Source organism: Stegostoma tigrinum, chromosome 23 (assembly GCF_030684315.1).
Source record: "Stegostoma tigrinum isolate sSteTig4 chromosome 23, sSteTig4.hap1, whole genome shotgun sequence".
NCBI lineage: Eukaryota > Metazoa > Chordata > Chondrichthyes > Orectolobiformes > Stegostomatidae > Stegostoma > Stegostoma tigrinum.
The window spans coordinates 34,298,293-34,318,496 of NC_081376.1; the positions used below are offsets into that span (position 1 = coordinate 34,298,293).

At 39.9% G+C, this 20,204-nt stretch overlaps 1 protein-coding gene across 4 annotated transcripts; it reads left to right on the forward strand.

Annotated features, from left to right (window-relative positions):
• Positions 1-452: 452 nt before the first annotated feature.
• On the forward strand, positions 453-19,276 carry mfsd13al (major facilitator superfamily domain containing 13a-like). Of its 4 annotated transcripts, none has more exons than XM_048552645.2 (7): positions 453-562; positions 9,607-9,846; positions 10,544-11,263; positions 12,378-12,532; positions 14,207-14,290; positions 16,313-16,456; positions 17,611-19,276. In XM_048552645.2, exons 2-7 carry the CDS (start codon positions 9,691-9,693, stop codon positions 17,750-17,752), a joined length of 1,401 nt encoding a protein of 466 aa, XP_048408602.1. In that variant the 5' UTR covers positions 453-562; positions 9,607-9,690; the 3' UTR covers positions 17,753-19,276. The 4 variants fall into 4 exon arrangements, with proteins under 4 accessions (XP_048408602.1, XP_048408605.1, XP_048408603.1 ...); XM_048552648.2 differs by having other exon boundaries at positions 544-562; positions 9,534-9,846; XM_048552646.2 differs by lacking the exon at positions 453-562 and adding an exon at positions 570-1,042.
• Positions 19,277-20,204: the final 928 nt, after the last annotated feature.

Consider the following 20,204-nt stretch of genomic DNA (forward strand, 5'->3'; position numbering starts at 1 on the left):
ATCTCCATGCGGAATGCAGGTGTATAGGGACTGGACGTCCATGGTGAATATGAGGTGTTGGGGGCCAGGGAATTGGAAATCCTGGAGGAGGTGGACCGTCTTCCCTGGACTGACCTATCCCCTCCCTACCTCCCCACCTCCCCACCTATACTCTCTCCACCTATCTTCTTTACTCTCCATCTTCGGTCCGCCTCCCCCTCTCCCTATTTATTCCAGTTCCCTCTCCCCATCCCCCTCTTTGATGAAGGGTCTAGGCCCGAAACGTCAGCTTTTGTGCTCCTGAGATGCTGCTTGGCCTGCTGTGTTCATCCAGCCTCACATTTTATTATTTAGGGGATTAGTGTCTGATCATAAACAGGTGAGGGAGTGTACTGCGCGCAACTCAGGGGCAGCGCCATTCGATTGGTTTATGTGCTACACGTGACATTTACATCCTATCCAATCGGCGAGAGGCAGTCGTTGAGTGGGCGGTCTCGTGGCTCTTCCGGCTCCGTGTTTTACCTCGCGGCGTCGGGTGGGCGGAGTTACAGTCACCGTCGGATACAGTGTTGCTACTGTTTGTGTAAGCGGATACAATGTTTCTGCAATATTCGGCAACTTGTAGTAACATTGGTTTCAGTATCGATAGCCAGTCTCGGAGCAGGGAAGGGTTTCTGTTTGATTGATCTGATGACCCAAGACCATTCCATCGTTGCGCCTTATTTACCTCTGAAACTGCTGTCCAATGAGATTTCTTACTTCGGACCGCACCCGTGGCCCCTTGAGTCTGAAGATTGTGGGTTCAAGTGTCTCACTGGACACCGGAATACAAAATCCGCCTTTAATAATCTCGGACTCTTCAGAGGGAGTGTCACATTCAGATATAAGTTTTTAGCCATTTTTGAACGATTTTCTGAAGAAGGGCCTAGGCCCGAAACGTCAGCCATCCTGCTCCTCTAATGCTGCATGCTCTGTGGTGTTCATCCAGCTCTCCACCTTGTTATTCTCAGGTTCTCCAGCATCCGCAGTTCCTACTATGTCTGATACTAGCCAAGCCCCTCAGGTGGATTTAAAAGATGTCATGGCATTTTTTGAACAAGGAGCTATGAGTTCTACCCAATGTCTGGGCCAAAGTTTATCATTCAAACAGAAATAAGAACAGAAAATGTTGGAAATGGATGTAAGTTTGCTCGCTGAGCTGGAAGGTTCGTTTTTCAGATGTTTCATCACCATTCTAGGTAACATCATCAGCACCTCAGCGGAGGCTCACTGGTGTTCTGTCCTGCTTTCTGTTTATCTGTTTAGGTTTCCTTGGGTTGGTGATGCCATTTCCTGTTCTTTTTCTCAAAGGGTGGTAGATGGGCTCCAAATCAATGTGTTTGTTGATGGAGTTCCGGTTGGAATGCCATGCTTCTAGGAATTCTTGTGCGTGTCTCTGTTTGGCTTGTCCTAGGATGGATGTGTTGTCCCAATCAAAGTGGTGTTCTTCCTTGTCTGTATGTAAGGATACGAGTGATAGTGGGTCATGTCATTTTGTGGCGAGTTGATGTTCATGTATCCTGGTGGCTAGCTTCCTGCCTGTTTGTCCAATGTAGTGCTTGTCACAGTTCTTGCAAGGTATTTTGTAGATGACATTCGTTTTGCTTGTTGTCTGTATAGGGTCTTTTAAGTTCGTGAGCTGCTGTTTTAGTGTGTTGGTGGGTTTGTGGGCTACCCTGATGCCAAGAGGTCTTGTTGATGTTACCTAGAATGGTGATGAAACGTCTGAAAACGAACCTTCCAGCTCAGCGAACAAACTTACATGCAGAACCTCAACCTGAGCTACAAACCTTCTTCTCAGAACTCGCTCATGTTGGAAATACTGAAGAGGTCAGGTAGCATTAGTGGAGAGAGAAATACTTGGGAACCACTTTGCGGAACACCTAAGCTCTGTTCACAACAAATGACTATACCTCCCAGTTGCGACCCGTTTCAATGTTCTTCCCCCCCCACTCCTTGGACGACATGTCCATCCTGGGCCTCCTGCATTGCCACAATGATGCCACCCGAAAGATGCAGGAACAGCATCTCATATTTCACTTGGGAACTCTGCACCCCAAGGGTATCAATGTGGACCTCACAAGCTTCAAAATCTCCCCTCCCCTGACCACATGCCAAACCAGCCCTGCTAGTCCCTACCTCACTTGAACGATTTTCCCACCCCATCTCCTACCCACTCACCTCATCCTGCCGCCCTGACCTGCCCATCCTCCCTGGACTGACCTATTTCCCCCCCTCACCCAACTCCCCACCTACATTCACCTGCACAGGCTCTAGACCCGCCTCTTTGACCTGTCTGTCTCCTCTCACCCTATCTCTCCTTTATCCATCTTATATCCGCTGCTCCCTGTCTCCCTATTTATTTCAGAATCCCCTTCCCCTCCCCCGTTTCTGAAAAAGGGTCCCGACCCGAAACGTCAAGCCTTCATGCTCTTCTGCTGCTTGGCCTGCTGTGTTCGTCCAGCTTCCCACCGTGTTATATCAGAGAAATCGACTTGTTAGTTTTGTATCACTAAACAGATTATGAGTTGAATCCACTGTTTATCTTCATTTTATATAAATGATTTGTATGTGAACATGGGAGACATGGTTGATAAATTTGTAGATGATACCAAAATCCAAGGCATCGTGGACAGCCAAGAAGGCTACCTTGCAGTACAACAGGATCTTGATCAAATGGGCCAATGGGCTGAGGAGTGGCAGATGGAGTTTAATTTAGAAATTCAAATCAGGGCAGGATTTGTACACTTAATGGAAAGGTCCTGGGTGTGTTACTGAACAAAGTGACCTTGGATTGCAGGTTCATTGTTCCTTGAAAGTGGAGTCACATGTAATAGGATAGCGAAGAAGGTGTTTGGTCTGCTCGCCTTTATTGTTCAGTGCATTAAGTATAGGAGTTGGGAGGTCATGTTGTGGCTGTACAGGATATTAGTTAGGCCACTTTTGAATACTGTGTGCTGCTCTGTTCTCTCTGCCATAGGAAGGATATTGTGACCTTTGAAAGGGTTCAGAAAATATTTACAATGACATTTCCAGGGTTGGAGGGTTTGAGCTATAGGGAAGGCTGAATAGACTGAGGCTATTTTACCTGGAGTGTCAGAGGCTGAGAGGTGGCCTTAGAGCTTTATAAAATCGTGAGGCGCATGGATATGATAAATAGACAAGGCGTTTTCCCTAGATGATGGAGTCCAAAACTAGAGGTTATAGGTTTAAGGTGAGAGGGGAAAGATTTAAGAGGGATCTAAGGGGCAACTTTTTCCACACAACGTGGTGTGGTGTGGAATGATCTGCCAGGGGAAGTGGGTGGAGGCTGGTACAATTACGACATGTAAAAGACATCTGGATAAGCAGGGTTTAGAGGGAATCCGACCAAGTACTTGGAAATGGTAATTGATATTCAGACTATCTGGTCAACATGGATGAGTTTGACTGAAGGGTCAGCTTCTGTGCTGTATCTCTGACACTGTCGATGACTTTCAGCTCATGTGAGTTTGCTGATTTTGGTTTATAAGTCAATGAAACAGCGACCAGAGACTGGTGTTTTTTTTTTAAACTGCTGTGCATTGTCTTTGTCCTTTGTGCTTTTTTTTTTCTGGTATTACCAGTCTGAAATGATAGACCTCTAACGAAAAGACTGTGAGCAGGGGATTTGTAGAGGAGGTTTAGTTTAAATACTGGTAAACACAAAATCAGATAACTGTTGCAAAAGGAACTACCAGGAATATGTGTCATAGATGAGCAGGAGAATCAGCTGTATTATTGTGTGCATTTTTAACAGCGGACTTGTAATAATACTAATTCTTTCATGAATTCTGAACATCCCAAAGTGCTTTGCAGTCTTTTTGAAGTGTGGTCATTGTTGCAATATAGTAAACACGACGGCCAATTTGCACAAATAATCCCACAGGCTGTAATGTGAAGGTTTGGTAACTTTTTTTATTTAAAAACAGGATGTAAGTGTGACTGCCAAGGCCAACATTTATTATCCATCCTTTTATTGCCTTGAGAAGGCGGTGATGAACTTCCTTTTGACCTGCCATCTGTGTGAGGCAATTAGACCTACACACTGTTTGGAGGGGGTTCCAGGATTTTGACCCAGTGACAGTGAAGAGAGTGTTTGAGTGATAAGTATTGTAAGGATTTTAGGCAAACTCCTTTGCTGGTCTTTGAAGTAATAGCCTGCAAAGGAAGGTAATGCATTCGAAACATTACCTCGCAGTAGCCATTTCTCGCCAACTATAACAATGTGACTCCACTTCTAGTCGACAGGTACTGGACCTGTGGTAAACAAATTCAAAACTGTCAAATACATTTGTTCAAATTTCAATAAAGTTTGTGATATCAGAATAATGCTAAACTGTCAATCAAAGGTGTTTTTAGGAAAACTTTATAAGGTACTCTACAGGTACGACTTGAGTTCCAAAGTGAAATATCTGGCAGCATCACTAATCCAACTGCAGCTGAAAAACACTGGACAACATGACCTAATCTTTCTTTGCTCTAAACTGTTAATTTATAAAGTGCCTTGGCTAAGAGATTACCTTTGTTACCAGAACAGATTTAAACAGATAAAGTAGGTCTTAATGTTGTTTACGTGGTATAGTGTTGAAATTTTACTACAAAAAATTTACCTCTGCCCTGCCCTGAGGCACATGTCAGAGTCCCATTCTGCTGAGGTGGTTGCTCTCCCTTTAATTATGAGCCTAGCTTTGAATGTCAGGTGAATGTTGCCATTCTGGAATGAATCCAAAATTTATCCTCTTTGTTAGTAGGGGAAGTCATGGGACAGCAGTTAGTAGGAATCCTGACTGACCATTGAGTTTTCTATTCCTAATTCATAGATAGTTGTGGGCTGAAGGGCCTGTTCTGTACTGTTCTATGTTCTATGTTCTATAGTGAAACTAGACATCATCTTTTTCCCTAAGTAAATCAAACTCAAAGCCTCCCTGCTGAGTTCTACACGTAGAGGCTTTCTGTTCTTCCATTTAAGGAATAAAATAGTAAACTGTAATTCACAGATTTTTAACATTACAATAGCTTTGTTATTTTTCTATATCCGGAGTCATTGTGTTTTCTTCATCAGTGGCCAGCCTAACAACAATGATATTCCACTGTACACTACATATGTGCTAATAAAATGATCGATTCTGGCTATTTTACAAGGAACAACCACTCTTTCCAAAGATTTTAGTATTATCTGCAAATCTGAAACTGGTGGGACTTTCAAATGCCTTAACTTTTTTTCCTGATCCTCATTGCTGGAGAATGTAGGTACCATTTTAGCCAGTTTGTGCCACACGCTATAGACATGTTTCCACTATCTAACACTGCACAAACTTTACCATCACAGCATTCATAACGGGACTGAAACTTCTTGGACCAACATTTAATGCTCTATCATCTTCTGTCTCTTGTTTATTTGGGATGGTTTGCAGCATAATGGCACTTTGGATCACATCTGAAGCAGTGATTTTATTAAATGCTGTGCATTTCTGGGGTTTATTCTCTTGGATTCTCAAATTATTAATTGCATTTCTATCCTAATTTCTTAGTTACAGTTCACCTTTCGTACTGTTGTCTGTGACCTTTATGTAGTTTGTGTTGCTAATTTGTGAACACTGTATCCTCCATTTTACTTGCTAGAAAGAAATGCTTTCCTATGCATTTTTTTATTTTGAAGTGCTACCAACATTTTTATTATAGCAGTAGTTTATCTGCAGATTTGATCTCCCATCGAAACTGGAAATCTGTCCATACTTTAGCCTGGTCAAATAACTTGAATACTAGAATAGATTGGGGAACATTCTAAATTAAATTTCCACAATTTTGCATAGTCTATTGAATTCTATTGTGTACTCTTCCATGGTACTATTGTAGACTTTGTAAATTTGTCAAAATCCAACCACACTTCAAGCTGTCAATAAATAATCTTTTCGTTAAGTTTTATCTGTGAGAAAGTTTACAATTGTCCAGACTTTCGTTGGTCTTTAAGTAATCAGGCTCTAATTCTTAAACAAAAGCTATGCTTCTTATCCTGTTTCTGTTTGATAACACATGTGCGAAGGCCATATCTTGTTTCCATTTCAGTAAACTAATAACTCAGGTCCACATAGTGATTTAATTCTTTTACTGGTTGAATGGGTTACAATACTCCAAACTTCTCATTTTGACTCAATCATCTTTTGCTACCAATCTTGCATAAGGGAAAAAAGCTAAATTTAAACAGAATCTGAGTCCACATTTTTAGTGAGAGCTTTATTTTGTTTCACCGCACTCCATAAAACACTTGCCACTAATATCTAACTTACAATATTTGCACAACTAATTCACGTCCAATCACTTCTTCATTGACACACCCATTAGGTCTTGGGCATTCCTTTAGACTATATTAGATGATAATATTAGGAATGTTACCAGACTTTTGTGTAGATTTAAGATTTTTCACTTTTTTTAATGTATTACTGGAATTAAAGCTAATTTAGTACTTTTGCCTTCGAGAATTTTAAGTGAAAGTAGGGAAGATATAACAACATGATAAGTATGAGTCAAAGTTTATAATTCTAAAGTGGAAAGTGAAGATTTATGATCTGTATTATATTTTGAAAGATTTAAGAAGGAGGGGAAAAATTAGAATATGAGAGAGACAAAAATATAAAAACAAATAACTTCAGACATTTAGAAAAGAGTTAACAAAACAAATATTAGTTTTATTGAAAATTAATCTGGGAAATTAGTAATGGAGGATATAAAGGGTACAGATAAATTAAAACAGATATTTTCACTAGAGAGGATACTGATTTAAAATTTTGGAAATTGCTGTAAATCAGGAATTGAAAGAGAGGAAGGAATAGAAATAATTACAATCACTAGGGGGAATAGTACTGACTAAATTTTGAAGTCCCCAGATCCTGAAGGATTTCATCCAAGGTTCCCAGAAGTAGCTAGTGAGATAGCTGACTTGTTAGTTTCCCGAAATTCATTAGATTCAGGGAAGGTTTCTTAAGATTTGAAAACAAATAAAATAATTTCTTTTATTCAAAAAGGGAGTGTGATAGAAAGCTGGAAAATACAGGTTAGTTAGCATAACATCTGTCACAGGGAGATTGTTAATCTTTATTATTAAAGTTCAAGACAATCAAAGGGAAATCATGTTTCACTAATTTTCGGAGTTCTTTGATGAAGGAAATTATGCGGATAAGGGGGGACCAGTGGATGCATTTTATCTTAGATTTCTAGATGGCTTTTGATAAGGTACTACGTCAAGGGAAAATAAAAACTCATGGTTTTGGGAATAACATATCAGTATGGATGGCAGATTGGTCTCTGACAAGCAGCAGAGGGTAGAAAAAAAAGTAGGTGTTTTTCATGCTGGCAGGATGTGATGTGGCACAGGGATTGGTGCTGAGACCTCAGCTCTTTATAGTTTTTATAATCAATGGCTTTGAAGAGGCCAAAGGTATGGTAGCTATATTTGCTGATGGAACAATAAGGTAGGAGTGTATGAAGGGATAAAGCTAGTGAATGGTCAAGGATTCGACAAATGGAGTATAATGAGGAAAAGTGTGAAATTTTCCATTTTGGCAGAAAGAATTTTTAAAAAATAGTTAAATGGTGAGTGGTTGCAGAGATGCAGAGGTCTGGGTAGCCTGGTGTGTGAATCACAGACTGTTAGTACACAAGTACAGCAAGTTATCAGGAAGCCAATAGGTTATGTTTTATTACAAGAGGAATTGAATGCAAGAGCAGGGAAGTCATGCTTCAGTTAAGTGGGACATTAGTGAGATTGCATCTGAAGTATTGGTCACTGTACTTATGCAAGGATGTTAATGTGTTGGAAGCAGCTCTGAGAAGGTTTACTCGTCTAATACCTGGAATGTGCAAATTGCCTTATAAGGCAAGACGGGCTAGGCCTGAATCCTCTGAAGTTTAGAAATGTCAGAGGGCCTTAATTGAGACATACAAGATCCTTGTGAGGCTTGATAGGTGGGTGTGGAAAGGAAGTTTCCATTTTTTGTTTTTATTTCCTCATGAGATGAGAGCATTGTTGACTGGGACAGCATTTATTACCCATTCCTAGTTGCCCAGAGGGCAGTTAACAATCAACCACATTACTTGGAGTTTGAAGTCACATTTAGGCCGGAACATGAAAGGATGACAGTGTCATTCCCTAAAGGATATTAGTGAACCAGATGGGTTTTTCCCCTCCATTGACAATGATCATCGTTGGGTTCTTAAATTCCAGATTTTCATTGAATTCAAATTCCACAACCTGCTGTGGTGGGACTCTAACTTGGCACCCAGGAACATTATGTGGATGTCTGGATTAACAGCCCAGTGATAATACCATCAGGCCATCACCTATCCCTTAGTGACGGAATCTAGTAATGGAGGGTAAAAAGGGGGCAAAAAAATTAAAAAGATATTTCTCACTCAAGAGGATCCAATTTTAAAATTTTGGAAATTGCTGTAAATCAGGAATCGAAAGGGAGGAAGGAATGAAATAATTACATTATATTAACATGAACATTATGATTTGTGTGTAAATTATTAGTTGAGTTTTTTAACTTTTGAAAATGGTCTAAGTGTTTTTGCTTGAGGCTGTGAAATATATCAGAATATATAGCTCAGTTGGATGCTCACTCCTGAGTCTCCAAATTGTGGGTTTACATTCACTTTATTGAACTGAATTTTATATCCTTTTCTTGTTATGTACATTCAAAATAAAATGCAGTGAAAAGTGTGCACCATCGCTCATAAGGACCATTCACAGTATGAAATAACGATAGCTTAGAGAATCCAGCTTTTCTTCTTTGTTGCTATACCACTACCAGGGTCCCACTCCAGGGTTTCTGGCCCACACTGTGCCACTGAGAGTGTCCTGCTCTGAACGACATCAGTCCATGACATGCCACTACTGGCGGCCGAATCCATGTAGGAAAAATAGCCCCACTCCAGGTCTTTCAGGCTGACCGACCAACTCAGCTGTTGCCTCTGGAAACACTGCTGCCATTATATGAATTCAACACAAAAATTAAGGCTGATCTGGAGCAGTACAGAATGAGAGTACTTAGGTGTTGGATCTGTTGACTTTCAATAAACCAAGACTGTCCACACTATTAGTCATTAGGTGGTTGTGAAAGATTCCATGGCACTGTTTTGCAGAGCAAGAAGTTGTTCTGTGTTGTGGCTAATAATTAGCTCTCAACCATCAAACAAATTGCCATCTGTTGTTGCATTGCTCAAATTGTCTGCCATATTAAAGCTAAATTTACCATTGTCCATAGGGCTGCTCTTTCATAAGAGACAGATCTGGTGGTGATTTAACCTGATGTTTGCCATACCTCAGATGAGTGGAAAGGTTGAGAAGGACAGTTTTTGTGGTTACCTCAACTGGTGCAGGAATTGAACCTTTACTGTTGGTGTCACTCCGCATCACAAACTAGCTGTTCAGCTAACTGAACTAACTGGCCCCCAGTTACTGCTCTAACTGGTTACTACTCTATTTGGCTATACAGGGCTTTGGACTATTCTGTCATTGTGAAGAGCATCGTACATAAATGCAGGTTTCTTTTTTCTCCCCCACTCAAGAACTGATTTGTTCGTATTTACACTGGAAGTGGAAGTGCCGACAGGAAACATTTCTTCAGCAGTGGTGAATCTTATAGCTGAAGAATGAAGCAGATTTCACTGGGGATACAGCATAAAGCTTTTGCCTACTCTATGACAACACTTGGATCTGCCTTAATGAACAACTTGTTTAGTTTCTATTATGTGAAGCTCTTTTTGAATCGGTATGGAATTTCTGAAGGATTGTTCCACCAGGCACAAGTGAGTTGCATGTTTTCTGACAAGTTTCCATTTTAAAAAGTATTATACTTGAGGCATTACAGTGCTTCAGCTTGATGCTAAAATGTACTTTCTATCAGATTGTGGTGGCTATTTCCTAGGCAATAGATACCTTCTGGATCATGTAATTAGTTGGACATACTGAATTACTCACAGAAAGTTTTCCTTCTCTATCAGTCACCCTGAACCATTCTAGTGTCTTTGAATTTGGCTCCAGATGGTGTCGACAAGGGGCTGAGAGCAGATTTGCAAATTGGCAGTGTACAAGGAATTAGGAATTTAGTATGAGGTCAAAATCTATTTCATTGACAAGTTTTATGAAAGATACAAATGAGGAACATTATAATCATAATATTTCTTTGTTGAAATGTGGTGAGGTCAAAGTCCCTCAAACACTTGTAACAGTGGATGGATTATAATCAGGTACATTCATGAGCTACCGATTGGCAGTATCATTGTGTACGAAAGGAGGCCATTTAGCCCTTTCTGCCCATGCTTTTTTTGGATTTGCTATCTAGTTATATTGCTGTCCTCTCCCTAGAGTCCTGCAAACTTGCTTTCCAAGTAATCAACCAATTCCCTTTTCTGAACTCCATTGTTGAATTTGCTTGCATTATTCTTTCAGGCAGCAATTCCAGATCATACCTTGTGACTGAAAAAGTATTTCTCTTTTTTTTAGGTTGTCTTCATGTTTTGGAATGCTTTAAATGATCCGCTTTTTGGTTATTTACAAGATAATGCCAAGTTTCCCTGCTGTGCCAAGCGGCGTCTCTCCATACTGTACGGTGCTCCACTTTATGCTGTTGCCTTCCTGCTGCCATGGTTCCCATGGCGTGACTACCAGGAAGGTGACTGGTTGTGTGGGCTGCACCTAATCATTGCTCTTTGTGCTTACGATGGAATGTTGACATTTGTCCTCTTGGCACAATGCGCCCTCTTTGCTGAGATTTCAACCAAACACGAGAATCGACTGCAGCTCATCAAATATAACCAAGTGGCCTCATTGATTGGATCTTCAAGCGTCCTTTTCTGTGGCCTTATATCAGATAACATGAAAAATATTTTCAACTTCCAGGTATTTGCCCTCTGTATTGCCATACTGGCGTTTTGTTGCATGTACTACACAGGGTTGCACTGTATCAGCCATTATGAACAAGTGGAAAAGGATAATGTAGGGGATGTGACCGAACTGTCCTGGATCTCTGTATTCTACCTGACCAAACAAATCATCTCTCAGAAGAACTTTGTGCTTTTTGTAATCATGAACTTTTGCCAGGTTTTCTATCTGGCGTTCCTGAACAATTTTATGCTGATCTTTGCAGATCATCTGATTCCACAGTATCTGCTTCCAGATTTTGTAAAGAGCATAATGTATGGAGCTGGATTCATCTGTCCCCAGGTAATCAGAGGAGTTTCTATGATGTATGAATGTTCCCTCCTTCCTGTTCTCTCTGATTTTGTCTCCTTGCCCCTTTCCCCTGAAGATGTTACTTCATGCAGTTGTGTGCGTGAGCGAGCCACTTGTAGGACTGGTGCTCCTAAATATCTTCTCGTAAAGAAAACAGTGGGAGGTGAATGGGTGGAAAAGTACTCTTACTCCAGTTCACTGGGTGGGAAGTCCATAATCGGGAAACTGGCAAGATTGGATTTACACCCTGCCTGGTTTTTGCCTCCTGGTGTCAGTGTTCTGTTGACCAGGCTCCACCAGATCCAATGGGCCTTATAGCCAGTGAGTTAGAGTCAAACTACTGAGTGTTGGAAAACAATTTATCCGTGGATGTAAGAGGGCTTTGGTTGACCCTGATTATGTCCTAATGTAATATTCACCAGAGGTGAGTGGTTAATCATAATGAGTGGGAATCTTGGACATTCCCTTTCCTTATTCCCTCCCATCCTTTCTTATCTTTCTTTAGTTAGATCCAGTTATGTTCCCAAAAACATGAAGCTTGCTGAGTTTCCATACTTTTGACAGAGATATTTCTGGTTTCTACGAACTCTGCTTGAAGCCAGATGTTTTCTGCACCTAAGCCCACTGTTGAATGAGCTCAAATTCTTTAAAACCCTACTATTGCCGTTGCCCCCAGCCTGTTGTTTGCTTTTATTTCTTTATGCCTGGAACTAGTGGGTGAGAATAAGATTGTGGGCAATAGGAAACTGCTGGACAACACCTTGCATTTATATAGCTACCTTAATATGGAAATGTGCCACTGTTTTACAGGAATGTAATGTACAAACTTTGCCACTAATCAACATAAAGTGTCAGGAATTTGGAGAGTAGAGAAATAAAAAAAATGTACAAAAGTGATTTCTTCCCCTCCCTAATACAGTCAAAATGCATTATTTGAATTTTAAATGTAAATATTCTGTTGGATATAAGCAATCTTGTAATTCAGAATTGATGGGCACTTAATACAGACACCTGTATCTGACCTTTCTTGTATACCATTTACTAGCTGAATGCTGTGCCGTTTTGAAATTTACTCCATCCCAATTACTGTAACCTTCTTCTCCAGCTTTTAATTCTCAGTTGCCAATCACTGTTGAAAAAGTTGGGCTACTACAAAATCATCTTGTATATCTTCTACGTAGAACTAATGAGTGCAGCAGTCATGCTGGGATTGGGCCCGAGTCATTACTATCTTATATCTGTATTCCTCATTGGAAACATGTAAGTAATGAGTTTTAAGGTTTATATCTATGTGCATGTAACTCTTCTTCCTCATTTGTCACTTTATGCTACAGAATAATGTATGGGATGGGTAGATTCAGTTCTGTTTCAGTGTGAGAACATTGTACTATTCCTACTCACTTTGTGGGTGGTGCTGAAATGGGATGTCAGACTTGCCAGATAATTGTCTGGCCATTCTATATTACTTTCTGGCACTGAGGCTCTCCTTGGATCAGAGGGGACTGAGTGGGCACATGATTGAGATGTATAAAATTATGGTGGGGTAGAGATAGAACATTACAGCACAGTACAGGCCCTTCGGCCCTCTGTTGTGCCGACCTGTCATACCAATCTGAAGCTCATCTAACCTACACTATTCCATGTACGTCCATATGCTTATCCAATGACGACTTAAATGTGCCTAAAGTTGGTGAATCTACTACCGTTGCAGGCAAAGCGTTCCATTCCCTTACTACTGAGTAAAGAAACTACCTCTGACATCTGACCTATATCTTTCACCCCTCAATTTAAAGCTGTGCCCCCTTGTGCTCGCCGCCACCCTCCTAGGAAAAAGGCTGTCCCTATCCACCCTATCTAACCCTCTGATTATTTTATATCTCAATTAAGTCACCTCTCAACCTTCTTCTCTCTAACAAAAACAGCCTCAAGTCCCTCAGCCGTTCCTGGTAAGACCTTCCCTCCATACCAGGCAACATCCTAGTAAATCTCGTCTGCACCCTTTCCAAAGCTTCCACATCCTTCTTATAATGCGGTGACCAGAACTGTACACAATACTCCAAGTGTAGCCACACCAGAGTTTTGTATAGCTGCAGCATAACCTCATGGTTCCGGAACTCGATCCCTCTATTAATAAAAGCTAAAACACTGTATGCCTTTTTAACAGCCCTGCCAACCTGGGTGGCAACTTTCAAGGATAAGGTAGATAGGAAGAGACTCTTGCCCCACCCACCCACCTAGTGGAGAGATTAGTGACCAGAGGTCATACATTTAAGATAAGGGCTGGAAGTTTTGGAAAGGATTTGAGGAAACTTTATTTTCACCCAGGGTGTGGTTGGAATCTAGAAATTCTCCCTGTAATGATACTAGTATTTAGATGCACACTTGTGATGCAAAGGCATACAAGGCTGTGGGACAAGTACTGAAGAATGGGATTAAAGTAGTTGGATGCTTGTTTTGACCGGCACAGAACCATTGGGCTGGGGGTCCTTTTTCTATCCTGTAAACCTCTATGACTCTTGGTTCAATTGGATTCTTCTGAATTGTTGTAGAGACAGTCTTGGATGTTCAAACTTAAATGATTTTTGTTAAGAATCTGAAGAATGAGTATTGGATAAGTTCTGATTAGGGGTTAGGGATTGCATGCCAAGATGAGGGTGGGTACACAGGGTAGGGAAGGAAACAGTCAGTTTGGGTGGGGGCAGGGAAGAGGATTGGATGGTACATTGTCCTATTTCAAGTATACAAGTATGTGATTGTGAAGTTGATAAAACTAATTTCAAAAATAGAACTATTATTTTAAAATAGAAAAGGATCAAAATATAGTAAAATAGGATTTTTATGTGTTAGGGTTTGCCTGGGGGATGCCCTTTGAGTTTGTTTTTATATTTGGGATGGACACTTTAATCTAATTCAAGTTACTATTTTCTCTACCAGGGTGCTGGTATCTGCCACATTCAGTCTCTTTAACCTGCCCCTGGCTGATATTATTGATGCTGATTTTCAGAATTATAAGCGCAGGTAAAACTGGTTATCGCTCACTAGTTTCACTTTCTATAAGTGGAAATGGTCACAATTGTTCAGTGTTTGATGTTAATGCCAGTATATTTTGGTTTTCCTAAATAAATTTGGCCTGTATTGTATTTCAGAGTCGAGGGGTGCAGATCCTATAAATTGTTAATATTCTTGTTAAGTCTCTCAAACACTTTATGCTGAATAGAAAGCAGATTTGTAATATTGGATGTTTGAGTTCTGTTTTTATATTAAAGTATATTCTAAAATATACACTATCTCTTAAATCCAGTCAAATTCAAATATCTAATTTAGTTAAAACTGAATTCCTGTTGTACCTTGTTGAAACTTCAATTTTTGTGTTCTTGTGTAGGTTACTTAGATATTGATGGAATCTTAGGAAAAACTTATTAGTATCTGTTAAATCATGTTTATTTGTTACACAGAACATATTGGTAAGGTTACAGCATTGTTAGGCTGAAAGTACCTGGCAGGTTCTTTAAGATCTGATCAAAAGTAATAAAATAAGAGATATGTACTTTAACATGAAGTGAAATTTATTAGCTTAATCTACTTAATATATTATCAGAGACTTATATAAACTAACAAGTGAATCTGTTACCTTAAACTACATAATCTACACACAAACACGTGAGTCTCGTATGGCTTTCTATCCACTGGGGACTTTAACAACGGTAGCATTCAGAGTTGTACCTCAAATTCCACAGCACCAGTCTCTCAAACCCTAGATGGTGGGGAAAGCCCAGCAAGTGGGAGAAAATCCTTGATATTAATATTATTCTAGTTCTGTGTTGTATCACCATTTCGTGTTACCTTCAGTACTTTTCCAGCTGGTCTATTGTGCGGAAAACCAGTCAAACATCTCCAGGTGGCTCTGTGGTAACTGCATGAAAGAATGATCCCACAGGCAAAAAAGGATATGTAGTTAACACCCCATCAAAACAGGCTGTTTTTTTTGCACAGACCTATTTTCACATGTTTTTCCACTTTGGACATGACAATGAGCAATAGAAGCAATTACCCCTTATTGATTAACCTTTAATGATCTGATTTGGAGATATCATTTTTTAAGTTCAACACTACAGTTACTGAGCAAAATGTTTAGAGTTGTACAGTTCCCAACTTCTTGTTAGAACACTAACGCGCGTCTATGGAGACCACAGTGCTATCACGGCTGACGTTAGGTTCATCTACATGTTAATGAAAGCCTTGTCAACACAAGTGACTTTGGAAATGGTGCATCTCCTGCCACCACACAGACAGGAGATCAGCTGCTCATGGCATTGATATGTGCCTAGAGCTGGAAGTTGGTGCCAACTCTGCCCATATGTACTAACACAGTGCCAGAGGCCCAAGGAACCCTTACCACCATGACTTCACTGGCAGCTCCTATTGGGTACCCTGTCCCCATTTCACTGTGTCTTCAGTGACCCACTCTATCACTTGATGCTTCACTGAATGAGCACCTCACTCTCCCAGTCAGCAGCTACATGCTACTTCCCTGTTTTACTTCCATCCTGACCCCTCACTGCCTTTTCCCTGGGGTCGGTGAACAGTGAGGCAGTGGGATGAAGCAATGAGGGATTTGTAGTAGGTTGGACAAGGTTTTGGTGTGTGGCAGTGAGTAAATCATGAGCCCAGGATTTGCATTCATTTAAAACATCTGAAACCTACTTGATTTATTGCTCCTATTCTTTGATGCAGGCACCTCAATACTGTCATTAATAGCAGTAGTATCATAGGTACCGCAATGGCCCAGGTGGTGCGTGTTATCCCTTTAGTAACAAATGCAGCCTTGTGGAAAAGATGATCCTTAATCTTCAGTGACCCCTGCTGTAAGAGGTGTTATTGGCAAATGAAAAGATCAGGTGAAGCTGCCTCCCTCCACATCAATAACTACCTACACTTGTGTATAATCTTCAAGGTACTGTAGTAAAATCAATCCTCAATAGCCTCTTAACAATTTATTTTGTGTTCAATAGAGTCATTGTTTTTTTTCTTTCATCTTAGCTTTCCACTCTCTTCCATGGTATTTGGAACCAATGCTTTGTTTACTAAACCAGCGCAGTCATTGGCTCCAATGCTGGTCGTGACCATTCTTAACCAGTTTGACTATGAAAAGCTGAAAGACAACTTTACAGGTTCAGAGCAAAGGTAAGCATGTCTAACAGAAAACAGAAATACTAAGGTTATTGTTAAAAGCTTCAGTTTCTATCTCCATTTGTTACAAATATGGCTATTTTTAAGTATCAGGTATTTTTGTCCTTTATCTCTTCAGGATTGCATCTATTGTCTACTTAATGAATAAACAGGTAGCAAACTGAGGCAATTACCTCCAATGTTTTCATTATTATCAAGCTAATTGTTGTTTCATCTCTCTATCCCTTGTACATTTCTCATTAGTGCAATATCTTTCTACTTTCTCAATGCTTGATTTTTTTTCCCCTCAGTAACAGTGCTGGAAGAAAATTGGCATAAAAAAAATTCCATCCTTGTAATCCAGTTATTCTGATCTCTCACTATCTGAGTAACCTCTATTATCTCTAACTTCTGATTCTGGTCTCATATCTGTCCTCAATAATTCTTCCTTCATTTTATCATTAGCAACGTACAGATCAGGTGCAGGCCATTCAGCCTCTCAAGCCTGCTCTACTATTCAGTAAGATCATGGCTAATCTGATTTGTAACCTCAAAATCATATTCTCACTGATCCTTGATAACCTTTCAACTCCTTGCTTATCTACCTCGGCCTTAAAAACATTCAAGGATTGTGCTTCCACCGCCTTTCTTTTTCAGGGGAGAGTTCTAAAGAGACATAATCCTCAGAAAAGTTTTAGATAATCTGTTTTAAATGGCAATCCCTGATTTTTTTTTTTAAAGTCAACCCCTCGTTCTAGATTCTCCATAAAGGAAATATATACTCCACATCTACCAGTAAAGACCCTTTGTGATTTTTATATGTTTTAATCAAGTCACCTCTTCCTCTTCTAAGCTCCAGTGAATACAAATTTAGCTTGTCTAACACTTCCTCGCATTCTAACCTGCCTATTCCAGGTATTGGTCTAGTAAATGTTCTGATTTTTGCCTTCAAAGCATTTACATTCTTCCCTCCCTTCACTTGTCTTTGCTCCTGAAAACCTGCCACTTGCAGAATGCTCTCTAGCCACTTAACCTTTTCCTTTTGACTCCTTTTCAGTGTTTGTCTGACTATCCCTTGGGTCCTTTAAGTTTGTTCAATACACTATATAAAAGCAAGCTATTCATGTGCATCAAAAATTCAACACTGAACTTGTTCTTTTACTTTGCAGCGCTCTGCAGGATCTGCATGGGGTCATGTTTTACCTGATCTGCCTGACTCCAATGTGCATTGCTTTTCTGCAGATTCTTGCATGGACCCCATATTCCATCCGGGATAGTCACACTGACTTTGCAAAGTATATAGAATCCTAAAGACCAACACTCCAGTGTGAGGACCATGGTTATGAGATTTAAAAATTTTTAAGTCAATTTTTCATACCGGGAATCGTAATGTTAGGTGCCATTGTTATTCAGAGAGGTGGTAGGATGTTTTTAATTTCTTTCTTATTTATGGGATAAAGGTGTTGTTCACAAAACAAAAATTGCCCATCCTGCATTGTTCTTGAAGATGGTGATCGGCTATGTTCCCAAACTCTGCAGTCAATGTGTTGTTAGGAAGGAAAATCTAGGAACTTTTTTAGTGACAATGGGATGGTAATATATTCAGGTCAGAGAGCTGAGCTTGGAGATAATGATGTTCTCATGTGTCTGCTGACCTTGTCCTTTATGATATGAGTTGTTAGTTTGAAAGGTACTGTTGAAGTCATAATTTTCTGCACTGTAGCTTGTGGATAGTACACAGTACACACTGCTGTCGCTGTCTGCTGATTTAGATAATTGGGCTCAGAGCAAATAAGCTTTGTTTCTGGTGGTGATGTGCTTTTTAAGTCTTGTTGCAAGTTGCCTTATCCAAGGAAATGGAGAGTCGTGTGTATTGATGAGTACAGTTTTAGTGTATAATGTTTTTATTGATACCTTCAGCCCGCTGAGTATAAATAAAAATGGAAGTCACCATACAAAGAACTTTTGCTTCTGAATTGGGAGTGCTTTATGCACCAAGGAGGGTGATACAGAAGAGAAATTATTCAATGTGCCTTGTAAGATCTGATGTATAAATTCTGCCTTTTTGTGATTCTGACCCTGGCCTTCTCCACTGTCATCTGCATTCAAAAAGCTGCCTTTTCTAAAGTAGATTTTGCTGGACCTTCCTAAATTCAGGAACAAAAACAGAAGTTGCTGGAAAAGCTCAGCAGGTCTGGCAACACCTGCGGAGAAAAAAAAATCAGTGACTGTTTTGGGTCCAGTGACCCCCCCCCGTCGCCTCGGAACTGGTCACTGGACCCGAAACATTAAGTCAGAATTTTTTTTTCCTCTGCAGATGCTGCTGAGCTTTTCCAACAACTTCTGTTTTTTTTTCCTGATTTACAGCATCTGCAGTTCTTTTGGCTTTTATTTCCTCAGTTCAGACTTGATATCTTGGTTCTCTCGTCCAATGCTGTACCAAGTGACTACTTCTGTCTATAACACTGTCCATAATGTGCAAAGCATTCAATCTTTGTGGGATTCTCACAATCTTTCTAATGTCAAATTTTCTGCTAAAACTATATTTTATATATTTTTTAAAAAAACTTTATTTTGTAAAACTGCAAGAGAATTATTTGTAGTAAGGACAGTGAGGGTAAAACAAAACCAGATGAGGAAGAATAAACTGTCCTTTTCATGTCAGACCTGAATTAGAATTCCCAGGTTAGTAATCACTCCCATTATACCTTTGTGCCTGTAAAGTGAATGTGGTGCTATTAAGAATGAGTTGAAGTAGATACACGGTCTGGGTAAGCAACATTGTTTTACTGAGCCGTTTTAGTATGATGTATTGATTAAACTGTTTTATTCACATCATGTGGTCCATGTTGGTTATTTTACTTTTATTCAGACCAATGATATTTGTGTTGAAAAGATTGGAGAAAATCATTAGTGTTACTTCTATCTGTACAATTGAAGGATTCTAGCCTTGTGATATTCCATGTTCAATTGTGGGTAACTAGTGAGTTATTTAATATGAGCCAGGACATTGCTTGATTCACCACAATTAAATGCTTGCTTTCAATGAAAGAGAATTGAAATCACTATTTTCACACTCTCTAAGTTATTCATGTGTAACGGTGGAGAAAGGCAAAAAGGATAGCTAAAAGATTGAAAGGAGATTCTAGCTCCTTACTAAATCAAAGTGGACTGTAAGGAGAGGCTTTGACTACAGCACCAGTAATTTATGTAAAGATATTCAGGTCAAATAAAGCGTAACTGAAGTGCTTTCTTTCCCCTTCAATGCTACAAGTATAAAATTGCACAATGAATTCCCAATTCTCAGAGGGTGCCTATGCTTTAGAATGAAATTGCATTTCTGTAGTAAATTTCAGGTCTTAGAAATGTGCTTTACTGCCACTTGAACTACTTTTTGAAGCGTAGTCATGCAACGTGAGAAACACCAGGTTCTGCGTGGCAAACTAATTGGTAAAGTTAGGTCACGTGGGATTCGGGGTGAGATTACCAACTGGATACGTGATTGGCTTAAGAGCATGAGACAGAAGATGGTAGTGGAGGTTGCTTTTTGCACTGGAGGCCTGTCACCAGTGGCATTTCACAAGGATCAATTCAGGGTCCACTTCAGTCTGTCATTTATATAAATTATTTGAATGAGGATATAGAAGGTATGGTTAGTAAGTTTGCAGATGACACCAAAATTGGTGGCATAGTGGACAGTGAAAAGGTTTTTGTAAGATTACAGAGGAATCGTGATCAAATGGGTCCATGGGCTGAATAATGG

Excerpts from the sequence above, each read along its gene's own strand:
- mfsd13al (XM_048552645.2), top strand. The coding sequence starts at position 9,691 with ATGAAGCAGATTTCACTGGGGATACAGCATAAAGCTTTTGCCTACTCT. Across the intron at positions 12,533-14,206 it reads GTATTCCTCATTGGAAACAT|GGTGCTGGTATCTGCCACAT; the intron begins GTAAGTAATGAG and ends TTTCTCTACCAG. Across the intron at positions 14,291-16,312 it reads TTTCAGAATTATAAGCGCAG|CTTTCCACTCTCTTCCATGG; the intron begins GTAAAACTGGTT and ends CTTTCATCTTAG.